Raw genomic sequence first — 22,668 nt, 5'->3', positions numbered from 1 at the left:
TTTTATTTAATATATGTCTATTATTTTTTAAATTTCTATTGCTTTATAAATGATACCATTCAAAATTTCCACTTCCTCACCTCCTCTCATATCCCTCCCGCTCCCCTACTCACCCTCTGCTCTCCCCCTCCAGTCCTAAGAGAGGGCAGGGTGCCCTGCCCTGTGGGAAGTCCAAGGCCCTTCCCCCTCCATCCAGGCCTAGGAAGGTGTGCATTCAAACAGACTAGGATACCAAAAAGCCAGTACATGCAGGAAAGACAAATCCCAGTGCCATTATCATTGGCTTCTCAGTCAGCCCTCATTGTCAGCCACATTCAGAGAGTCCAGTTTGATCCCATGCTTGTTCAGTCCCAGTTCAGCTTGCTTTGGTGAGCTCCCATTAGATAAGGCACACTGTCTCTGTGGGTAGACCAATCCCTTACTGTCCTGAGTTCCTTGCTCATATTCTCCCTCCTTCTGCTCTTCAACTGGACCTTGGGAGCTCAGTCTAGTGCTCCATTGTGGGTTTCTGTCTCAATCTCCATCTGTCGCCGGACGAAGGTTCTATGGTTATATTCAAGATAGTCATAATATGACTATGGGACAAGGCCACTTCAGGCACCCTCTCTTCTAATCCCCAAGGACCTAGCTGGGGACATCCACATGGACACCTGGGAACCCCTCTAGAGCTAAGCCTCTTTCCAAACCTAAAATGGCTCCCTTAATTAATATCCCTTAATATTTCATCTATATATAATAATATAAATGATGTACTTTCTTCCTTGATATTAGATCAACATTCTGCTCCTTAGGGAAGATATGGTGATGTGATAAATCTGAGTACCATTGTATATAATCTCATTATAAGATTGCAAGTAATGTTGCAGATGAATTGAGTCAGATGACCTTAAGCTGAAGCTAGTGATTCCCTGTACCTTCCCATATTGCTCTGAGAACATGGGGAGGTAGAGTTAGATTGACATGAAGACTGATGTGCATATAGGGCTCTGTAGCTGCTGACCAATGATAACCTAAGATTGTCCACAAACAATAGAGACAGGGAGGGAGGGAAGAGGCCATGGGTGCTTAGCTTAAGGAGTCCATTATTTTACCTTCTTTCTGTAGTTTATTAAGATTTCTCATTATTTTTTATTATTATATTTTATTAATTTGAAAAATACCAATCCAAATAACACTTCCTCCCCTCCACCCACTTCCTTCCCTTTCCCTACATACAACTTTCTCCCCACCCCTGTTCAATATTAAGAGAGGGCAAGGCACCTTGCCCTGTGGAAAGTCCAAGGCCCTCCCCAATACATCCAGGTTTAGCAAGATATACATGAAAACAGAATAATAAAAGCCAGTACATGCAGTGGATACAAATCCCAGTGTCATTATCATTGACACCTCAGTCTGCCCCAACTGTCAACGACATTCACAGGGACTAGTTTGACCCCATGCTCATTCACTCCCAGTCCAGTTGGAGTTGGTGAGCTCACATTAGCTCAGGCAAATTGTCTCCGTGGATGAACCCCTTATGGTCTTGACTTCCTTGCTCATATTCTCCCTCCTTCCACTCTTCAACTGGACCTTAGGAGCTCAGTCCAGTGCTCCTATGTGGGTCACTGCCTCAGTTTCCATCTGTTGTTGAATGAAGGTTCTATGGTGATATTTAAGATAAATCATCTGTCTGACTACAGGGCAAGGCCAGTTCATGCACCCTCACCTCTATTGCTTAGGGTCTTAGCTTAGGTCTTCCTTGTACATTCCTGGGAATTTTTCTAGTGCCAGGCTTCTTGCTAATCCCAAAATGGCTCCCTCAATCAAGATATCTTTTTCCATGCTCTCATATCTGTCCTTCCTCCCTCTCAACTATCTCATTCTCTCAAGCTCTCCCCAACTCTCTCCTTCTCTCATCCTCTTCCCCTTCTCCCCTTCCTTCTATCCCACACACACATGCTACCAAATTTTGTCAGGCAATCTTGTCTGCTTCCAATTTCCAGATGGATCTATATATGCTTTTATTTGGGTTCACCTTATTATTTGGCTTCTCTAGGATCATGAACTATAGGCTCAATGTCCTTTGTTTTAGGCTAGTATCCACTAATGAGTAAGTATATATTATATTCATATTTTTTAGGTCTGAGTTATCTCACTTAAGATGGTGTTTGTTAGTTCCATCCTTTTGCATGCAAAAATCAAGATGTCATTGTTTTTTTACTGCTGAGTAGTACTCGGATGTGTGGATGCACCACACTTCTTTATTCATTCTTCTTTTGAAAGACATCTAGGTTGTTTCCAGGTTCTGGCTATTACAAATAATGCTGCTACGAACATAGTTGAACAAATATTTTTGTAGCATGATTGAGCATCTTTTGGGAATATTCCCAAGAGTAGTACTGCTGGATCCTGACATAGATTGACTCCCAATTTTCTGAGAAACCACCATACTGATTTGCAAAGTGGTTGCAAAAGTTTGCATTCCCACCAACAATGAATGAGTGTTCCCCCTAATCCAGTTTTTCTCCAGCATAAGCTATCATTGATGTTTTAGATCTTAGTCATTAGTAAATCCCTCAAAGATACCCAACAAAACCAGCAAAAAAAAAAAAAACAATCAAACTGGTGAAAGAAACAGTTCAAGACTTGAAGACTGAAATGAAGGTAATAAAGAAAACAGAAACTGAGGGAATTCTGGATGTGGAAATTCTGGGTAAATGAACAGGAACTATAGAGAAAAGTATAACCATCTGAATACAAGAGATGTAAGAATTTCAGGTGCTGAAGATTCTATAGAGGAAATGAACTCATTGGTCAAAGAAAACACTAAATCCAACAAATCTTAACACAAAACATTCAGGAAATCTGGGACACATTGAAAAGATCAAGCCTAAGAATAATAGGGGTAGGTTCTTTCCAGCTTGGTCCCGGCAGAATGGCTCCAGCAAAGAAGGGTGGTGAGAAGAAGAAGGGCTCTTTTGCCATCAATGAGGTGGTGATCCGAGAATACACCATCAGCATTCACAAGCGCATCCATGGCATGGGCTTTAAGAAGCATGCCCCTAGGGCACTCAAACAAATCTGGAAATTTGCCATGAAGGAGATGGAAACTCCTGATGTGCAGATTGATACCAGGCTCAATAAAGCTGTCTGGGCGAAAGGAAGAAGAAATGTTCCATACCGTATCCGGGTACATTTGTCCAGAAAACATAATGAGGATGAGGACTCACCAAATAAACTCTACACATTGGTAACTTACGTGCTTGTTAACACATTCAAAAATCTCTGAACAGTCAATGTGGATGAGAAGTAACCTACTGAATCTCAAATAAAGTTTGAGAACTGCCTTAAAAAAAGAATAGAGGTAGAGGAAGGAGAAGAAATCAAGCTCAAGGACACAGAAAATATATTCAACAAAATTATAGAAGAAAACTTAGCCAATCCAAAGAAGGATATTCCTATGAAGGTACCAGAACCTTATAGAACACCAAATAGACGAGATAACAAACATCCCATTGCCATATAATAATCAAAACACAAAACATACAGAATAAAGAAAGAATATTAAGAGCTGCAAAGGAAAATGGTCAAGTAATATATAAAGATAAACCTATTAGAATTACACCTGATTTCTCAATGGAAACTATAAAACACAGAAGGTCTTGGATAGATGTGCTGTAGACACTAAGAGACCAGACTACTATACACAGCAAAGTTTTCTTTCACCATCAATGGAGAAAACAAGATATTCCATGACAAAAACAGATTTAAGCAATACATATACACAAACCCAGCCTTACAGTAAATAGTAGAAGGAAAGCCTCAACTCAAAAAAAGATAACGATTCCCACAAACACAGACATATGATAACCCTCCACTAACTTAATCCAATGAATGGAAACACACAAACCATACCACCAAAAAATAACTGGAGTTAACAATCAATGGTCATTAATATAGCTTAATATCAATGGACTCAATTCACCTAAAAAAGACACAAGGTAAGAGAATGGATATGAAAACAGCATCCAGCTTTCTGCTGTTTACAAGAAATATACCTCAACATCAAAAACAGACACTATCTCAGAGTAAAGGGTTGGGAAAAGGAAGGTTTTCCAATCAAACAGACCTAAGAAACAAGCGTTTGTGGCTATTCTAATATCTACCAAAATTGATTTCAAACTAAAATCAGTGAGACAAGATGTAAAAGGACATTTTATAATCATAACAGAAAAAAATCATCCAGATGCAGTCTCAATCCTGAACATCTATGCTCCTAAAACAAGAGCACCCACATATGTAAAAAAAATTACTAAAACTTAAATCGCACATCAAACCTCACACACTAATAGTAGAAGATTTCAACACTTCTCTATCACCAATGGACAGGTCAACCAGACAGAAATTAACAGAGAAATAAGAGAACTAACAAATGTAATGAATCAAATGAACTTAAGAGACATCTATAGAACATTCCACCCAGACAGAAAAGGATATACCTTCTTCTCATAATCTCATGGAACTTTTTCTAAAATTGCTACATACTCAGTAACAAAGAAAACATCCACAGAATTAAAAATAAAATGGAAGTAACCACCAGTGTCTTATTGGATCACCATGGAGTAAACTTAGAATTTAACAACAATTCCACCCCCAAAAGGCCTACAAACTCATGGAAACTCAACAGTCAACTACTGAACCTTCCCTGGGTCAAGGAAAAATAAAGAAAGAGATTAAAATCTTCTAGAATTAAAATAAAATGAAGGCACAACATATCTAAAACTTTGGGACACTATGAGAGCAGTGCTAGGAGGAAAGTTCATAGCACTAAGTGCCCACATAAAGAAAATGGAGAAAGCTCACATTAGCGACTTAACAGCACACCTGAAAGCTCTAGAAAAAAAAAAGCAGACTCACCCAGGAGGAGTAGAAGACTGGAAATAATCAAACTGAGGGCTGAAATCAACAAAATAGAAACACAGAAAACAATACAAACACTCAACAAAACAAAGAGCTGGTTCTTTAATAAAGTCAATGACAAACCCTTATCCAAACTAATCAAAAGGTGGAGAGAAAACATAAAAATTAACAAAATCAGAAATGAAAAGGGGGACATAACAACAGACACTAAGGAAATTCAGAGAAGCATTAGGAGTTACTACAAAAGCCTGTACTTCAAAAAATTGGGAAATGTAAAAAAAAAAAAAAAAAAAAAAACAGCCATTTTCTTTTAGATAGATTCCATATACCCAAATTGAATCAAGACCAGGTGAACAATTTAAATGCATCAGTTTTGCAAATCTGGCCTCCAGAAATCAGTATGTGATAACACAAGTCACTTGTATTAACCTTCTTTTTATAGGTTGGTATGTTGTTGCTTCCTTTTCCAGGAACTAACAAGCTAGGCAATAATTTGTAAAGTATTTTTGAATTTGTGCACATTTCTTTCTTCTTCCATCACATTTTATTCCTAAACATATTGACACATTGGCTCATATTTCTTGCTTTATGACTGCAAATAAACTCTAAGGTTAAACAATTTTCAGTCTTAAATCATAAATGTATGTCTCCTCTTTCAATATTTTAGTACTGTAAACAAGGACACAGTAATGCAGCTTCTAGTAGATATGTTTTATTCAATATTCTGTAATCCTTACCTAAGTACAAATACAGTCTCACTGTGCTTCTTCCAATTTTTTTCTTTATAATTTTGTTTTGTATTGCCATGTTATTTTTCAATTTTTTTATTTATAATGCATCAAGAGATTCATGCAGTATAATATTAATCATTCTAGATACTAGTATTCATCAGTGTGTCTCTATGGGTCAATCTACTGAGGAACCAAGCAGACAGATTATTCTGGAATCGAGCATTCTGAGAAGAGGCTCATGGAGTAAATTTCTCTGTCCTCAGAATAAGTAGGAAAAGTCCCTGAATAAAGACATCACCATAAATTAAGGTCTATAACTTTGGTTCTCAAATTTTCTAATGTGCTGACTCCTTAGTACAGTGTCTAATTTGGTGGTGACCCAAACCATAAAATTTTCATTGCGATTTCATAACTATAATTTTTCTACTGTTATTTATCATAATATAATATTCAAACAATAGCAAATCTGATATATGACATCTGTCTTGTGGGGATCATAAGCTATAGGGTAAGGACACTGGTCTACCAAGTGCTCTTACTGGGGAGAAGAAAACTAAAGACAAGATGTAAAAGTCAGCCTCAGAGGAGGTAACTCTGTCCTTGATCAGAAATACTTAGTAGTCAAAGCCTTGGGAAAGTATGGTGCTCACAGTTATGACAGAACTAAACCTGCTCAGTGGGGTTTCATAGGATCCACTGAAGGATCTGGGAGACTCAAAGCTGAGAATACGAACATCTATCTCTCTATGACTCTTCATGATTCAATAGGCCCTGCAGCTGAGGCTACTGAGATCTCTTTGGCAGACTCAGGAAGGAAGTGACACAAACACCTAAGAAGGAATTTCTTGACCAAGATAAATTTGCATATTTGTAGGAAGGGCCCTGTCAGATGTCTGAGAAATGGTGAAGTATAAGAGAGATCCAAACATGTGTGTCTCAACAGAGCTCAGTGGTGTCTGCACCATGGCCTGGATTCTTCTCCTCTGCTTCCTCTTTGATTGTACAGGTCAGGAGAATCATTTGCACTTTGATGCCAGTTGAGGGAACCCAATGACAAGGTAATTCTCTCCTCTTCTCTCACTCCAGGTGGTAATGTGTTTCTCTATTCCAGGGTCTTTCTCCCAACCTGTGCTGACTCAGTCACCCACAGCCTCTGCATCTTTGGGTTCCTCAGTCAAACTCACCTGCACCTTGAATAGTGAGTATAGCATCTACACCATTGGATGGTACCAGCAACATCCAGGCAAACCTCCTAAGTATCTGATGTATCTCTATGATAACGGAAACCACAGCAAGGGAGATGGGATCCCCGATCGCTTCTCTGGATCCAGCTCTGGGGCTCATCGCTACTTAAGCATCTCCAACATTCAGACTGAAGATGAAGCTGACTATATCTGTGGTGTAGATTATCTCACTAGTGGAGTATTTGGGTGAGCACAGTGAACCAGATAAATGAGGAAGCAGGACAGGAACTATTTTCCTCTCCTCCTAGCAAGGCTAGCCTATGATTTTGAAAAGGATCATCTGAAGTTCTTACCTGTCATATTCCTAGGATATTTTCCTGTTATTACTTAAGGTGATAGATCATAGTTCTAGCTTCTGAGCTTCTTGTGAAAGAGAGGAAAGGCAGGTTTTGTTTAGAGAGAACTGCTCTGTAAAATTAATGACTATGAAAATCAAATCTCATGTGGACAGCGATGAGGAGGTGAGAACTTTTTGGAAGTTAGAGAATTGGGCTTAATGCTCTTGTTATTTCCCAATGTTCATAGTAATGTCTATTTGTTCAAAGATCACTATCCTCTCGCATGCTCTAAGTACTTTAACTTTAGTAATATGGTTTAATAACATTTATGAGGCAGTGTGGTAGGTCCTCCTAGACTCATGACAATATAATAAAAACAGCCATGATGGCTGAGCATTGTCCTTAAATATATACAAACTTTTCCATATCGCTCTCAACACTTTACTCGGTAAGCCTTCCCAGATATTTTGAAGGAAGGATAAAGTTACAAACATATGGTTTAATCTCTGCCAAAATACTTACATATGACTTTTCTATATTAGTATTAAGGCCTTCATTTGTCCACACTGAGTCCATCTTTAAAATCTCACATTGGACTTAAAATAACCAATGAAATAAAAAGACAACGTGCATAGAAAACAAAAGCAAAACAACAAACAACAAAATCCCACAAAGTTATTATAAAGGGATCATATTTCAAGCGTATCAGGGCATCATTCTTTCAGTGAAAAGGCCAGAATTATACTTTTCTGGAGAAACCTCTGAAACCCAACTTGTTGAGCAGATGAAGTCAGGTGCATTCAGGGTGGTATGATTGTAGACCTTGTTGAGCAGAATCCTATGTCAGGCCCTATGCTAAGAGGGTCTCTTAGATCACAAACCCAAAACAGCCAATCCTGCTTGAAGACAGGAGATTATTATGTGCTTTCCCACCTTTCTAAGCCCTTACTTAGAATTGCGTAACTTTTTATCTTGTTTTGGTTATTTCTTTACATGGTGCCCAGAGCCCCAAGCCTGCCTTTTTCTACTACTTTGTGTTTCTCCACTATTCCCCTAGAGCTTACCTCCCTATCAAGTGATTTACTGTCCACTGCATTAGTTACTTTTCTATTACTTATATAAAAACCACATGGTAAAGGCAACTCACAGAAGAAAGAGTTCATAGGGAGATTATAGTTCTTTGAGGATAAGGAAGTCACAGACAGGAAACAAAATCAGAAGCTCAAAGTTCACATCTCAATGGTCAAGCAGGAGGGGGAGTTTGGTGCAGGATTTTGAAACTTTGACTTAGTAGTCTGCAATACCACACTTCATAAACTTACCCAAACAGCACTAGTTTTGAACCAGGTAGTGAAATCCAAGAGTTTATGGAGGAATTCTTACTCAAACAACATCTTTCACCATGAAACTGAGCACCATACTGGCTTATCTCAAATAGCATGCCTTCTTTTCCATCTTACTTTTCCTCCTATGGGCAGTGTCCAAGATTTACACTTTCTATCAATTCTTTGTACTGTTTTCTTTTAGGCACTGATTAAATTGTTCTCAAGCTTCAAAATACTTTTAGGAGATAGAAGAAAATTAGAGTAGAAGCAGAGAGGGAGAGGGAAGGAAAAGGGGAATGTGGGGAAGGAGAGGGGGAGACTGAGTGCCAAGTCAGGGGGAGGGAAGTGGTGTGAGGGAGAAATAGATTGAGATAGAGAAGAGAAAGATAGAGACACAAAGAGAATGCTCAACATAAAATTTTGGATGTTATCTGATGACATAAAGTAATTTTTCTAGGTAATCTGCAACAACTGAAGCTAGGAAATATAGGACACATTCAGGGACAGACCACACTGTACTGAAGATGGCATACCATAATAGTTTGTACCATAATAGTATATATCTATAAGTACTAAGGAAGAGACATTAGCTCATCATCAAACACAGCCTTCAGAATGACCAGCAGCAGTCTGTGTTCTTTCCAATGCCAGATACCTTATTGCTAGCATAATGTTCTCTGTCCTGTCTTACTCAACATATCACTTCCAGGTCTATTCTTTCTTAAACAAACTCAACCTCAAAATTACTGAAAGCCAAAGAGCAGGTAATTCTACCAGATGCTCAAAATTTGGTTATTCTTCTGTTTTCTCAAATGCTCGTGAGAGTCCCAGTCTATGAGGAAATGAATACAAATGCATCTTTTTGTAATGATTCTTTTGGAACGACCATGCTACCAAATCTCTTTTGTTACCACATCTAGATTTAAAGACCATATCTGAGCTGTAGTGTATAAGACTGACATATGGGAAGAGGGGCGCATGTTCATGAGGCACTGCTATCTCATAAACTGGGCTGGAGAGAGAATGAAAGGCCAGGGAGAGGATCAGTGTGACCTGTAGGGCCCCATGGAGCAGGGAACTGGGATGTCATCACCACAGAGTGCACAACTCTGTACCTGATCCTCCTAATTCACCACACTAGTCACTGGATTGCTAGTATGAAGCTCTCCTCATTCGGAAATCATTCTTAGTCCTGAATGCTGCCAGTTAAAGTGTTGATGTTAGGGAAGCAAAGACTCCACAAGTGTCTTCTGTATCAGCTACTGGGGAAATTTGTGGAGGAAGACTCAATAATTGTTTGCATTAATTTTCTTAGAATACTTTTGTTCAAAATGGATTGCCATTCTCTTATTTAGATAGATAATTTTTCCCATACAGCAAAAGGGCAAAAAGTGACTTCATGGACTTTTAATTACTAAATCCTGAATCCAGAAAAGTCAAAAGCCTTGAGCAGGATCTATGTCCTTCCTGGAGAGAATCAAGATAGAAAACACCAATTCCTCAAGCTCAGCATCTTTGTAGGGACCAATAAAAGTCTTTTTGGAAGCAGGACAGAGTCTAGTGGGATAAATAAAGTAAGAGATATTATAAATAAGAATATGAAAAATGAACATAGATAAAGGCAAACATTGTGTTTTCAGCAAGAGAAAAGAGGAATTGCTACAGTAGCGTAGATAAGAAGAAGTTTTTATTAGAACCTGTCATTTTCTAAGACACATACTCTTATCAGGTATTGTATCTCTACCACATACTCTTTACTCTAGATCTTTATCATTTATTATTTTTTCATTATATATGTATTGAGCCAATATCTCTTTCTGTAGACTAGGATGACCTGAAACACACACTGAACTAATGTTAAGGTGCTGGGATTAGAGGCATGAGCTATCCTACATGTTATTTTTATTTTAAATGTATATTTTTAATTTTTCAGTTTTTTGATGAAATTTTAGTTTCAACATATCCCCCTTCTTTTTCCTCCCTCAAAGCACTCCCAGACATCCTTCCTTGTTCTCTTTCTAATTTATGAACTCTTTTTGTACTAAATGCTATTATACTCATATATATATGCAAATATATATATAACTAAATTTATGTGTATATGGATACACCTAAGTGTTTGTATGTCTATATGTATGTATACATTAATATATATGCATTTCTAAATATAGCATGCTCAGATTTAGAAAGCTATTTGATTGTTTTCATGGCTGAGCATTTGTTATCAATATCTGATTGATGTCCTCTTCCCTGAGTAGGGCTGTTTCTTTTCATTTCAGCATTGTGTAAATGTCTGAAGTTATTTTTTGTATATGGTTGATTTTTCCTGAGCTCTCCCTATCCACTGTGGCAGGCCTATTCCTGTCATCCTTGTTCATGTCTTTTGTAGGAGCTCACGTGGTGAGACATTATGGGTGCAGTTTCAGACATTCATAAAGAAATTCAATCTCTTAGAAAACTCCCTGATACATTTTAGTGTGTGTGTGTGTGTGTGTGTGTGTGTGTGTGTGTGTGTGTATGTGTGTGTGTTGCATATTTCTGTGTGTAGGCATTTGCCTGTGAGTGCCAGAACTCTGGCACTGGAATTCTAGGAGATTACAGCCTGACATGTGGGTGCTGTGAGCTGACCTGGGAACTTTTGCAAGAGCAGTCAGTGCTCTTAACCACTGAGCCATCTGTCCTGCCCTAGATGCTGTATTTTCAGATGCTCTAACACCAGCTTTAGTATCTTTCTGAAATCGACATTAACATACCAACTGAATTCATGAATTGATAATTATTCTTTGTTACATGATGATCAGAGTCACATATTTCTCTTTATAAAAGTTATACCCACCAATTATAACTTGAACACTAAGATGCAAAAGCACATAACTTCCATATGATTTTAAGCAATACCTTCTGAAGACTGAACATGCCTTCATCACAGGGTTTTTGTTTTCTTGCATCCTATAGTCATTTATAAGTGTCAAAAGACATTTACATGCAAAAAGACTGATTTTGACCCCCATAATATCCTGTTCTTTAATTGACAATATTTTATTTTATTTGTTTAAAACTAGGTGAAGATAGTTATTTGTGGTGATTAACATAATTTGGGCTTCAATTCACCTGGGGCTGAGTTAAAGCATGAAAGTCTAACAGATGATGTGAATTTGAAATGAAAGTGGCTCTTTTTATGTTTTTAAATTTTTATTATATATTTTAACCATCTTTTTATTTTACATACCAATCCCAGTTCCTTTCCCTTTTCCTCCTGCCTTTCTCCCATCCAATGTCCTATCTTTCTTCAGATAGGGTGAGGCCTCCCATGTGGAGTCAAGAAAATCTTTCTTATCACTTGAGGCAAGTGCAACATCCTCTTCTATGTATCTAGGCTGAAAAAGTTTTCCTTCCATAAGGAATGGGCTCCAAAAGCCAGTTCATTCACTATGAATAAATACTGGTTCCACAGCCAGTGGCCCCACTGCCAGGCCACACAACTGTCACCCACATTCAGAGGGCCTTTTTTGATCTGATACAGGTTGGGCAGCTGTAAATCCAGAGTCAGTGAGCTCCCACTATCACAGGTCAGCTGTTTTTGTGAGTTTCCCTATCATGGTCTTGATCCCTTTGGTCATACTATCACTCCCCCTTCTCTACAGCTGCTAAAAGATATTTGCTTATAAATGCTGCCAAATTAATCCAAGATAGGTATTTTGAAAATCCCTGGACTTCAAAATTGAAGTCAAAACCTATGTTACTTTGGAAAAGAGATTTTGCATTCATTTACACATGAAATGAGAGGCTGTGGATTTGTTCTGAGTTAAGAAAAATCAGGTTTGATCAAGGAAGACCACCTGAGAAATCTCCAGTAGGAACCGATGGCCTGGATGTCTGAGTTTTACATTCAGAACAGATTGAAGACTGCTGCCTGAGTTGATCAAGACTCCCAGGATACCACAGTCAGGACTTAGGTCATAATTCTAAATTTTCTTTTGGTTCTCATAAGATTATCAGTGCCCCCAACCAGCAGGAAGTAGCCTGGAATATTATGCCCACAGTCCCAAAAAATGGACTATGGATATTTTTCTTTGTTAAAAAAAAGAGGAGGAAGTGGTGTGGGACAATTCTGTATTCTGTCAATTATGTTTTAAATAAACACTGATTGGCCAATAGCCAGGCAGGAAGTATAGGTGGGACAACCAGACAGGAAGTAGAGGTGGGGCAATAAGTACAGGAGAATTCTGGGAAGAGGGAAGCTTCATCTGCAGTCCTGTTCAGACACCAAAGAAGAAGGATGTGACCTGCTTAAAAAGGTACTGAGCCATGTGGCTAACATATACTAGAATAATGGGCTAATATAAGTTATAAGAGATAATACAAAGCCTGAGCTAATGAGCCAATCAGTTTATAAACTAATGCAATCTCTCTGTGTGATTTCTTTGGGACCTAAATGGCTGTGGGAACTAGGCAGGATAGAAACCCCAACAAGCAGGCCCTCTTGTAACATGTTACTATGAGTACATCAGCATCTTGTCCTTTTTTTCACACTTTTTTCCTATTTGTTTTGTGTTATTATGGTTTGGTTCTATCAATAATATTATTATTGTTATGTTTTAATATGCCTGTTGGTTTTCCAATGAGACAGAAAAGGGATATGTTGTGTAGATAAAAACTGTGAAGGACCAGAAATGAGTTGGTTGTGAAAAATAATCTAGTAATAGATTATATTTATAATATTTTTAATTTAAAAAGAGACATAAAACAGAATATCATGAAAACAAACCAACTAAAATAAGGTACATAATAAAGAGAGTGAAAATATATTTTAGAAGATGAAAATACATTGACTGAGAAAAGTTGAACATCTTTTGTCATCTGACGAATGTATTCAAAACTACTTTGAAGTTTCATCTTATCTTGCTCTGATTGAAAAGGCTAATAAAACAATTTAAAGAAAATTATGGAAAGGATATGGAGAAAGAGGAAAATTGATTCATTGCTGATGGGAGTTCAAATCAAAACAACCATTATGGAAATCCTGATATTCCTGAGAACCTAGCTATACCACTCTTAGGTATATACCCAAGGACTCTACATCCTATTTTAGAGATACTTAATACCCAGGTTCATTTCTTCTCTATTCATAATGGATATCAATTAGAAGTAGTTTATATTTCTAGAAACTGATGAATGGATAATAAAAATGTGGTACAATTACACAGTGGACTATTATTGAGCTATTAAAAAACAAAACTGTGAATCGATCAGGTAGATCAATAGAGCTACATGAAAATGTTTTTGGGTGAAGTAACACAGACACAAAAAGATAAATACTGTATGTTTTCTCTTATACTTAGATGATAACATTGAGCTTTCCAATCTGTGGGATACAATCTGATTATCCAGATAATTCAATTACCTTTACAGAAACAGAGAGGATATGATATCCCAAAAATGGGGAAATGGAATATGGTGTTGTGGAGAGTAAAAAAAGGGAAACAAGGACAGAAATACTAAATGGTGAGGGATGTGATAAAGTGGAGAAGGAGGGACATGGAGAAGAACAATTAATACCTTTGAGCAAAAGGGTACCTGCAGAATCTGCTAACATCACAAAACAGTTTTAAGTCTATCGATTGCTGTCCACAACCTGACAGGTCCTGGTCTGATGACAACAGTGTCTTAAGTCATCAAACATGTAGAAATTGAGTTGATGCTTAACTAGAAGATTAATCTCTACTGACTTGCATTCATAGTGATGAAAGGTCCTCTTCACACTACCTTAGAAAAAATGTAACCATCAAAACCTTCCTATAGTATTCCAAGTAAAGAGACTCAGTAGTGCATTTGCCTATGCTCTGGGACAAGAACCTTCATGTCTGAAAGAACAGGGATCTCCAATTTCATCACATTTGTGTCCAGGCTGAATTTAAAGTCCTCTACCAGAAAATTGGAGGAGTGTGTAATCAAATAGCAACAGCAATCAAAATGGTAGTGATGGATGACAAAATGAGCCTGAACATTGTTGACAGAACACCAGATTTCACTTCTAAAACCCAGCTACTCTTATTGGATTGGGTAGTATCGTTCTTCTTTCTTAAGCACAAAAATGGTCAGTTTATTACAGATGTTCTCAACATTTTTGTGAAGTTCTCTGTTGCTTGGACATAAATTAATTATCCCCAGTATTTTTACTGTTTGAAAAGATTAAATAATTAATATGAAATGATAAACATAGCATTATGTTTCATGCCAGCTATTACAACATTTAGAATCTAATGCAGAATTGACTCTTAGACATATCAAGAGTTTATAGTTGTCCTGGCACATGCCTTTAATCCTAACACTTGGGAAGCAGAGGCAGGTATGTCTCTGAGTTTGAGACCAGCCTGATCTACACAACAAATTCCAGGTCAGCTAATACACACACACCATCCCTGTTTCAAAAAAATGTGAGCCAGGCGGTGGTGGCGCACGCCTTTAACCCCAGCACTCAGGAGGCAGAGGCAGGCAGATCTCTGTGAGTTCGAGACCAGCCTGGTCTATAGAGCTAGTTCCAGGACAGGCTCCAAAGCCACAGAGGAACCCTGTCTCGAAAAAAAAATGTGATACACAAAATCAAAGAAAAACAAACATTAATACATGACATATGAGTGCCATTAAATTAAGTCAGGAATCTATCTATCTATCCATCTATATATAGAAATACATATACATATGTTTATATTTGCAATAATATTACAGTATAGATTAAGAGTTTGGGAAAGGGGATATGGAGGGAATTGCCTGAGAGAGAAAAAGAGAGATGCAAACACAGGGCTCAATTATGAATTTTTAAAATCCCATACATATATATGTAAATACTATACTCCTGTATATAGACTGTATATATACTACATACTGGATATATATATATATATATATATATATATATATATATATATATTTCCTGAGAAATTCCTGGCTTTGTCACTACTCACTAAGTTTAGCTTTCTGCTTGCATCCTAAAACTATACTATTATGTGACATACATTTATGAAACAAATATATGCATACAAACATATGTGGACATACATACACACAATGGAGTGGAGTGCGAATATTACCCCTGTGGTTACCTGTAGGAACATTCCCTATCTTCTTTCCCACACACTTGCTTACCATTGAAGCAACACATAGTAAGGCCCGAATCCCTGCTTTGCACTTTTTCAGGGTCAAAGTAGTTTGGGGCCAGTTAAAGTGAAGCAAGCTCCTGTTGTTAGACTCTTCCAACAGCAGAGGGTGGCAGGGAAGCATCTAGGAGCACCCAAAAGGAAGACTAGAACTGTGCACTGGAAGTTGAGCAGGTGAGGCTAGGCTAGGATTTTTAAAAGTGTCACAGGACAGTTTTTAATGCCAGTGATGACATTCTGAGGATCACATAACCATGTCATTCAGGACACAGACAGAAATTATGCTTGGTGAGAAGCTTACTCAGCAAATGCTCACAGAGAGTAAAATACCAGGCATGAGATTCAGCAGCACGTTATTGCTCAATTCATTGATTAAACCATTCTGAGTACAGTGGGAAGTTCATTGTGGGAGAACTGACCCCCAGGGCATAGGTCTTGCACTCAGGATCACAGTCTCCTGCATGCAATTCACAGTTGTCATGGTTGTCAAGCCATCACCTCTGACTTATTGCTCTACTGGGCACTTGCAGACAGACATACTCATGGGCTCTTCCCCTCTGACCTATAGCCAGGTTTGTCATTAGTCTAAAGCACATAGGCTGGCTCTATTATGGCCTAAATAGGGAAGGTGGCAAGCAGGAGTCTTCCCTAGATAAATATCAGTGCTTGTTGGAAATACCATGAATGACCTGGACAATAACCGGATTCAAAAAATATCTGTATTGGTTCAATGTCAGCATTCTTCCTAATGGGTCCCCTGACTGAACACCTTCCAGAGCATAACTTATTTCAACCTTGATCTCTTTCACACATACAAGAACTAAAGTGTGCTTATCAGAAAGTCTTGTTTCATGCAACTCTAACAAGGCTTCCAAAGTCACTGGCACAAAATTTTTAAATTAATTCCTGAAACTGGATTCTAGTCTCCTCTAAGAATAATGGAGTCAGAGAGGAAGAAGGCTCAACATGAAAAATGATGCTGGACTTCTGACGATTTCACAAAAAAAAAAAAAGAGGATTGTATAATCAATATCACACAGATATGTACTTAACAGCAATTTTATAGCACATTTTTATAGGCTACATTATTATAGGGCTACATTTTATTGGAATAACAATAATGAATCAAAAATATAGCTCATAATCCAGTGAAATGAAGGCAAATGACGGTAACTAGCCACACTACAGCTTTTGCTGAGTTAGATGCCAGTAGTAACTTTGCAACAAGGCTAAGTACACACCAAAGACAAGGTAATGGAAGGTGTGCAGCATTGCTGGGCCTATCTTAGCAGTTAGAAGACAATCCTGGGTAAGATTAGGGTTGCTGTGGTCAGAGACCACAGAAGCTTAGAGGAGATTCTCAGCATATAAACACTTGAATGAGTTTGGGTCCACAGTTCCTCATGAATTTCAGCATCACATTTTTGAAGTATTTTCTCCACAGAGGCTTCAGTGGGGAGGCCCGGTCAGGGAGCAAATATCCACTAACTTCAAAAGGTGTTAAATAGAATAAAGGCCCTTGTAGTCTGGCTATATTGAGACTTCCAAGATCCAGAACTCTGTGGCATCTCCATCATGGCTGGCTCTTCCTCCTGTTCCCTTTCATCTTTCTGCACAGGTGACCTACTAAAGATTCAGTCTGTTGTTTCAGCCTGAACAAGGCACTGCTGCCCAGCCCTGAATCCTGAGTACTGTTCTGGTAGAGTTGGCCCTAGAATGACATTGCTCAATATATCCTTCTCTTTTCTCTTGCAGGTTCCATGGCCTCCTATACACTGATACAATCTCCTTCACTATCAGAGGGCTTAGGTCTAAAAGGTATAATCAACTTACTTCTCTGGAGATAAACTCTTAGAAAAAGATGATCACTGGTACCAGCAGAGGCCAGGCTATGCCCCTATATTGGTTGTATATGCGGATAATACATGCCCCTCTAGCATCCCAGACCAATTTTCTTGCTCCAGCTCTGGTAACAAGGCCACCCTGACCATCAACACTGTCCTGACTGGAGATGAAGCTGACTACTATTGTCAGTGTTTGGATAGTACAAGTAGTGTTCACAACTACACAATCAGATGAGGAAGTTGTGAGACCCTCACCCCTTATTCTCAAAGAGACAAAAAGAAATTTCCAGGCAAAATCTTTTAAAATTAGAAACCTGGACTAGCATCTTGTTCCCAGAAATATAGTGGCCTTCACCCCCTCCCACCCTGGAAATTCCAAAGCACAAGGATGCTCAGCCACCTGGAGATAAAAGACAGCAGAGTAACCTTGCTCTGAAAACAAAGAACAAGCTGACAAAGCAGGATGGGAGAGGGAGCAAAGACCTTGCACCCATGCCAGACCCCCCCACCTCGACCACCCAGAAGGGCTGCTTGTGACTTTTGCTTTTAAAAACTAACCTCAGAGGAACTTTTAACTCCTCTCCACCTCTCTGTGACATGGTGTTAGAGATGAGTTCTGAACTGGTTTGTATTATGCTAAATAAACATTGCTTATTACAGCCTGGGTTTCTCTGGTTTCTGATGGTCTCCCTGGGGGTCATAATCTGGGCACAACAGAAGTAAGACACAAACCCTTCTCTCCTGTGACAGTGGCAACTCATTTCCTAGTTTACCTTGCAAAGTTGCTTTCCTGGCCTTTGCTAAAAACTTTGTTTTCTAATACAAAATGAACAACCCTACATGAGTAAGATGTGAACTGCTGAGTATCGTTCCTTGGACTCTACCAAGCAGAATATGTGGTGACCTTCAGATTCCATTAAATAAAAGATTTGGTTTCTAAAATTTAGCAAATTTATTAGGATATATTCATTGTGAAAAGAAGTGCATTTTGTTATTTGATTAAATTTTTTTCTTAGATTCTTTACATCTCATCTACTCTGATTATATCTCTACTCACTTTTCCTTACTCTTTTCTATGTCTCACTTAATACTATAAGGGACCTTGTGAATTATAAGAAATGTTTTTTTCAGTCTAACAAGCATGCAGTTAGAGCTGAAAAGACAGCTCAAAACATAGGAATTGCTTCCCTCTTTCTTACCAGAACAACTGTCAAGACCTTTTCTACCTTGAGCCCATATAGCAAATGCCAAGTAATACATTCCCTACTGACACACACACACAAATAAAAACCCAGACGTGTGTGTGGTTTACTTTGAAGTAAAGTGCTAGTATGTACATATAAAGGATTCCAAAAACAAAAACCAGAAACTTAAGGGCAATTGCATCTTCTAACCAGATGATAGATATGGATATAGAAACCTTGTTTAACAAAAATATTGGCCAGCACACTTCCTTACTGCTCACTGCCCATGGATCTTATTTTCTCTCCTCACAACTTCTTCCTATACATGAATTTCTAAAATAATATATTTAATAGAATAAATCAGATACCCTCCAGCATTGTCTTTGGTTGTACATCCAAGAATAAATTTACTTCACTCCATAACAACTATGTCTTTAGAATCTTGGCTTTGAATAGCAATCACATGGATTCAAATTCCATAACACTATTTTTCAATATAATTTCAACTTTTCTTGTGAGGGTCTGAGAAACAATCATGATCAGGTCTGGCTCTGTCTTCTCATCTCTGAGACATAAAGCTGTATTTATTTATTTATTTGTTTATTTATTTATTTATTTATTTATTTATTCCTTCTAGTACCCATTACAGTGGATGAAGAAATGTGTTGGAAAACTACATTCCATAGGGAAGTAGGGAATTGTGGATGGGAACACATTCAGTATACTTAACATGCTTTTCTGGAAATGTCCTCATGTAACACGGGACTAAGTAAAGTTAAAAGAGACCATGAGCATTCAAATTAAGTGAAAAGAGACCGTGAATATTTAAAAGGAAGGAAAAGTAGCAGCAGCCTTTATCTTAAAAAGAAAAAAAAATATTGAACTTTGAAAATAACATATTTTATTTTATAAAAATGAAAATAACAGTGCTAATGATTATGAACAAAGGTACACTATGTGATATGGTCTGAACAATTCTCTTCATGATTTTGGATGTTCATTTGAGACCCCAAATGACATAGTCCTCAGGCATGGAACATTCTGCCCTGTTTCTCTGAGGTTGATGTACTGCACTGATCATGGTACCACCAAGAGATATTGAATACATTCTCCTTAGAGCAGGAACACTTCTGAAGAATTTCACTATGGAGGCTGTCTTTCATGTGATTGCCTGTTTTTATTTTCTGTTTAGTTGCAGCGTCCTCCACTCTAGTCATTTTCAGGATAAGGAATGAATGTGAATGAAATATGCAATTCATGTGGAAGCAGGTCATGACTGTCTCTCGTAAAGGTATCACAAGAATGGAATGCATTGGTACCTTCACAATTCTCCTTCCAGAGACATCTTATGAAGAGTGGAGAGAGATTCAGGTAAGACTTAAACAGATTCTCTCCATCTAAATAGTCTTCAGATTTCCAGATTTACATGTAGAATGTTTTCTTTTCTGCAAATGATAATTCTATAAAGATACTCTCAATTAAATGCATAAGGTACAGAATTATAGTGATATACCTTTTCATTGGGATTGACCTAGGTTTAAAAAGTAAGATTGCCCTGTCCATGCACCACTTCTATTTATGGCAATTTATTTTCGTTAATAAATTGCTTTGTGACACCAAAAGGTGTACCAATCCCTATTGAGAAAGAGTTCTGATATGTGGAAACTGTTTTATAACTCTATGGGAATGTCCTGTGTGATGTTTTGCAAAAGCAAAGGTAACATTGTAAAGACCTTCCAGCCTGCAGCAGGTGTGATGTGACAGCAGCCTCTGTCTTTAAATTCCACCCTCCATTGTCTTTCCCAGGCAGGAACGTACTCTACAGGACTCACTGTATTCTTAATTCATTTAATAAAGGTTGGGTGATTTGTAACTTTCCTACATGAACTATTTCAGAAAAATAGTGCAGCTAAATAAAAAATATAACAAAAGTAATTGAATTACCAATTAAAGTAGTTCTAGACTTTATAAAAATACACTTCAGAATGAAGGGAAGATTTGTCACTATGCTGTTAGAGTGTATTTACACAATACAATAGATTTATTGATATAGCACCGTTTATGTGTTTAAACTAGTTTTCAGTAATATTATCTTGGGAGGACTGCATAATTTTAAAGTATTTTGGGTGGCTGGAGAGAAGATTCAGTGGTTAAGAGAATATGGTGATCTTACAGTAGATTTAAGTTCATCCCTTGCACTTTTGTAGGGTGATTTAATTTCAGCTCTGAGGAATCCAATAGCACTGGGCTCTGTGTATGTGTGTTGTTGGGAGGTCTCTGTGTGTGTATTTGCACATGAACACATAATATATATCAAAAATAAATTTAAAAAGACCTCAAAAATCTAAAACTCATTTACTTCAGGAATCTATATTGGGAGAATGGATACTTATACAGAAGATATTGGAAGTAAGTATCCACAGTCCAGTAGGGGGCTCTGTGTACTTCTCAGAAACTGGTAAGACATGAAACTAATCACTAACTTCCTCTAAGTCTCCTGGCCCAAGCTGACAACAAGAATTAGAGATTACAGCTCAGCAGGTGTATCCTCAGAGCTGCCCTACCCTCCCTTGGTGTAGAATTGTGCCCTGGGCGAAAGAGATGTAATTTAGTGGTGATGGTGATAGTAAAAGACTCATACTGCTGCAAGTCACCATTTCCCTAATACCCAGACAACCCCAGAGACCAGCAGCATCTGTGGATCCCAGCATTTCTGGAGATTTAAAGCATGAACTGTATACCTGTTTCATCCTTCCATCTTTCCTCCATCTCTGTCATGTTTCATGATGATTAAAAAGGTCTGCATTAGGAATGACTCCTCTCATTCCTTGTTCCATTCTTATACCTGACAACTATTTCTTTCAGGGTTTCCTCCACAAGCTGTGCTGATGCTGAGCAATGTGGGTCTCTAGCAGTTCCTGATTTTCTCTTTCCACACTGGTTCCAGAAGTAGCCTTACCAAGCCTCTAGGCTCTGATTGTGCTAACAATAATAGGCACTCACTTTCTTCTCTTGCTTTTTATATTAAATATAAACCTTCTGTGGCTTTAGGGTTACAAGATTGAAGACAGTGCTGAAGGCTACTATATTCTGCTTTAAAGAGGTAATCAGCACAGTGAAACAAAGACAAATGCACATCTGCCTGAGCCTAGGAACTGTCCCGTGATAGTCAGATCTCATGACTAGGCACTGATGCCATTCTAGTTTTAATTCTCCACAGACAAGAATGTGAACGAAAGTATCTTCCTTCATTTGTGTCCTAGATAGAATCAAAAAGTAGAGATATTTGTCAACTGTTGCAATAGAGAATAAAAGCATAAAACCAGAAGTAAAATATTGTATTTTATTCCTCCCATATGTATTTGCTTGTAAGACTAGAGTCAGCACATCTCCAGAGAGAGGCATTCTCTGTGATGGAACTCATTCTATAGTTTTTCTTTTTTTTTTTCTTTCTTTCTTTCTTTCTTTCTTTCTTTCTTTCTTTCTTTTTTTTTTCTTTTGAGACAAGGTTTCTTTGTGGGTTTTGGTGCCTGTCCTGGAACTAGCTCTTGTTCCTATAGACCAGATTGGTCTCTAACTCACAGAGATCATCCTGCCTCTGCCTCCTGAGTGCTGGAATTAAAGGTGTGCACCACCACCACCCGGCTTCATTGTATAGCTTTTAAAAAGTATAAAACTATGTATTATATCTTTAATATAGAATGTTATTACAATATTATATAATATATGTTATATAATATATACTATTATATACATAACATGTTATATGATTACTTTATGAATATATGCTATGTTATATATAAGTAATATATAATATAACCAATATACTATATATTATATAAATATTAAAATATAATAATATAGATGAATGGTATAGATAAAATAATCTCTTCTCTGACTTTAGATTAACATACTACTCTAGGGAAGATATGGTGATGTGATAAATCTGAGTGATATTGTATATAATCTCATTATAAGATTGTAAGTACTGTTGCAGATGTTTTTA

At 37.7% G+C, this 22,668-nt stretch overlaps 1 protein-coding gene and 1 gene segment (V, D, J or C); both read left to right on the top strand.

The window, feature by feature from the left end:
• LOC126494628 (immunoglobulin lambda variable 4-69-like) overlaps nucleotides 1-22,668 on the top strand; it is a 442,151-nt gene that overhangs the window by 188,874 nt on the left and 230,609 nt on the right.
• Nucleotides 2,915-3,268, top strand: LOC126494630 (60S ribosomal protein L31-like). The gene has a single exon (XM_050132068.1). It carries the CDS (start codon nucleotides 2,915-2,917, stop codon nucleotides 3,266-3,268), a length of 354 nt encoding a protein of 117 aa, XP_049988025.1.

Source organism: Alexandromys fortis, unplaced genomic scaffold (genome assembly GCF_014885135.2).
Source record: "Alexandromys fortis isolate MF-2015 unplaced genomic scaffold, M_Fortis_MF-2015_v1.1 scaffold_334, whole genome shotgun sequence".
In the NCBI taxonomy this organism is placed as follows: Eukaryota; Metazoa; Chordata; class Mammalia; order Rodentia; family Cricetidae; genus Alexandromys; species Alexandromys fortis.
Note: the sequence above shows the minus strand (reverse complement) of the source record. Positions and strands in the feature narration are given on the sequence as shown.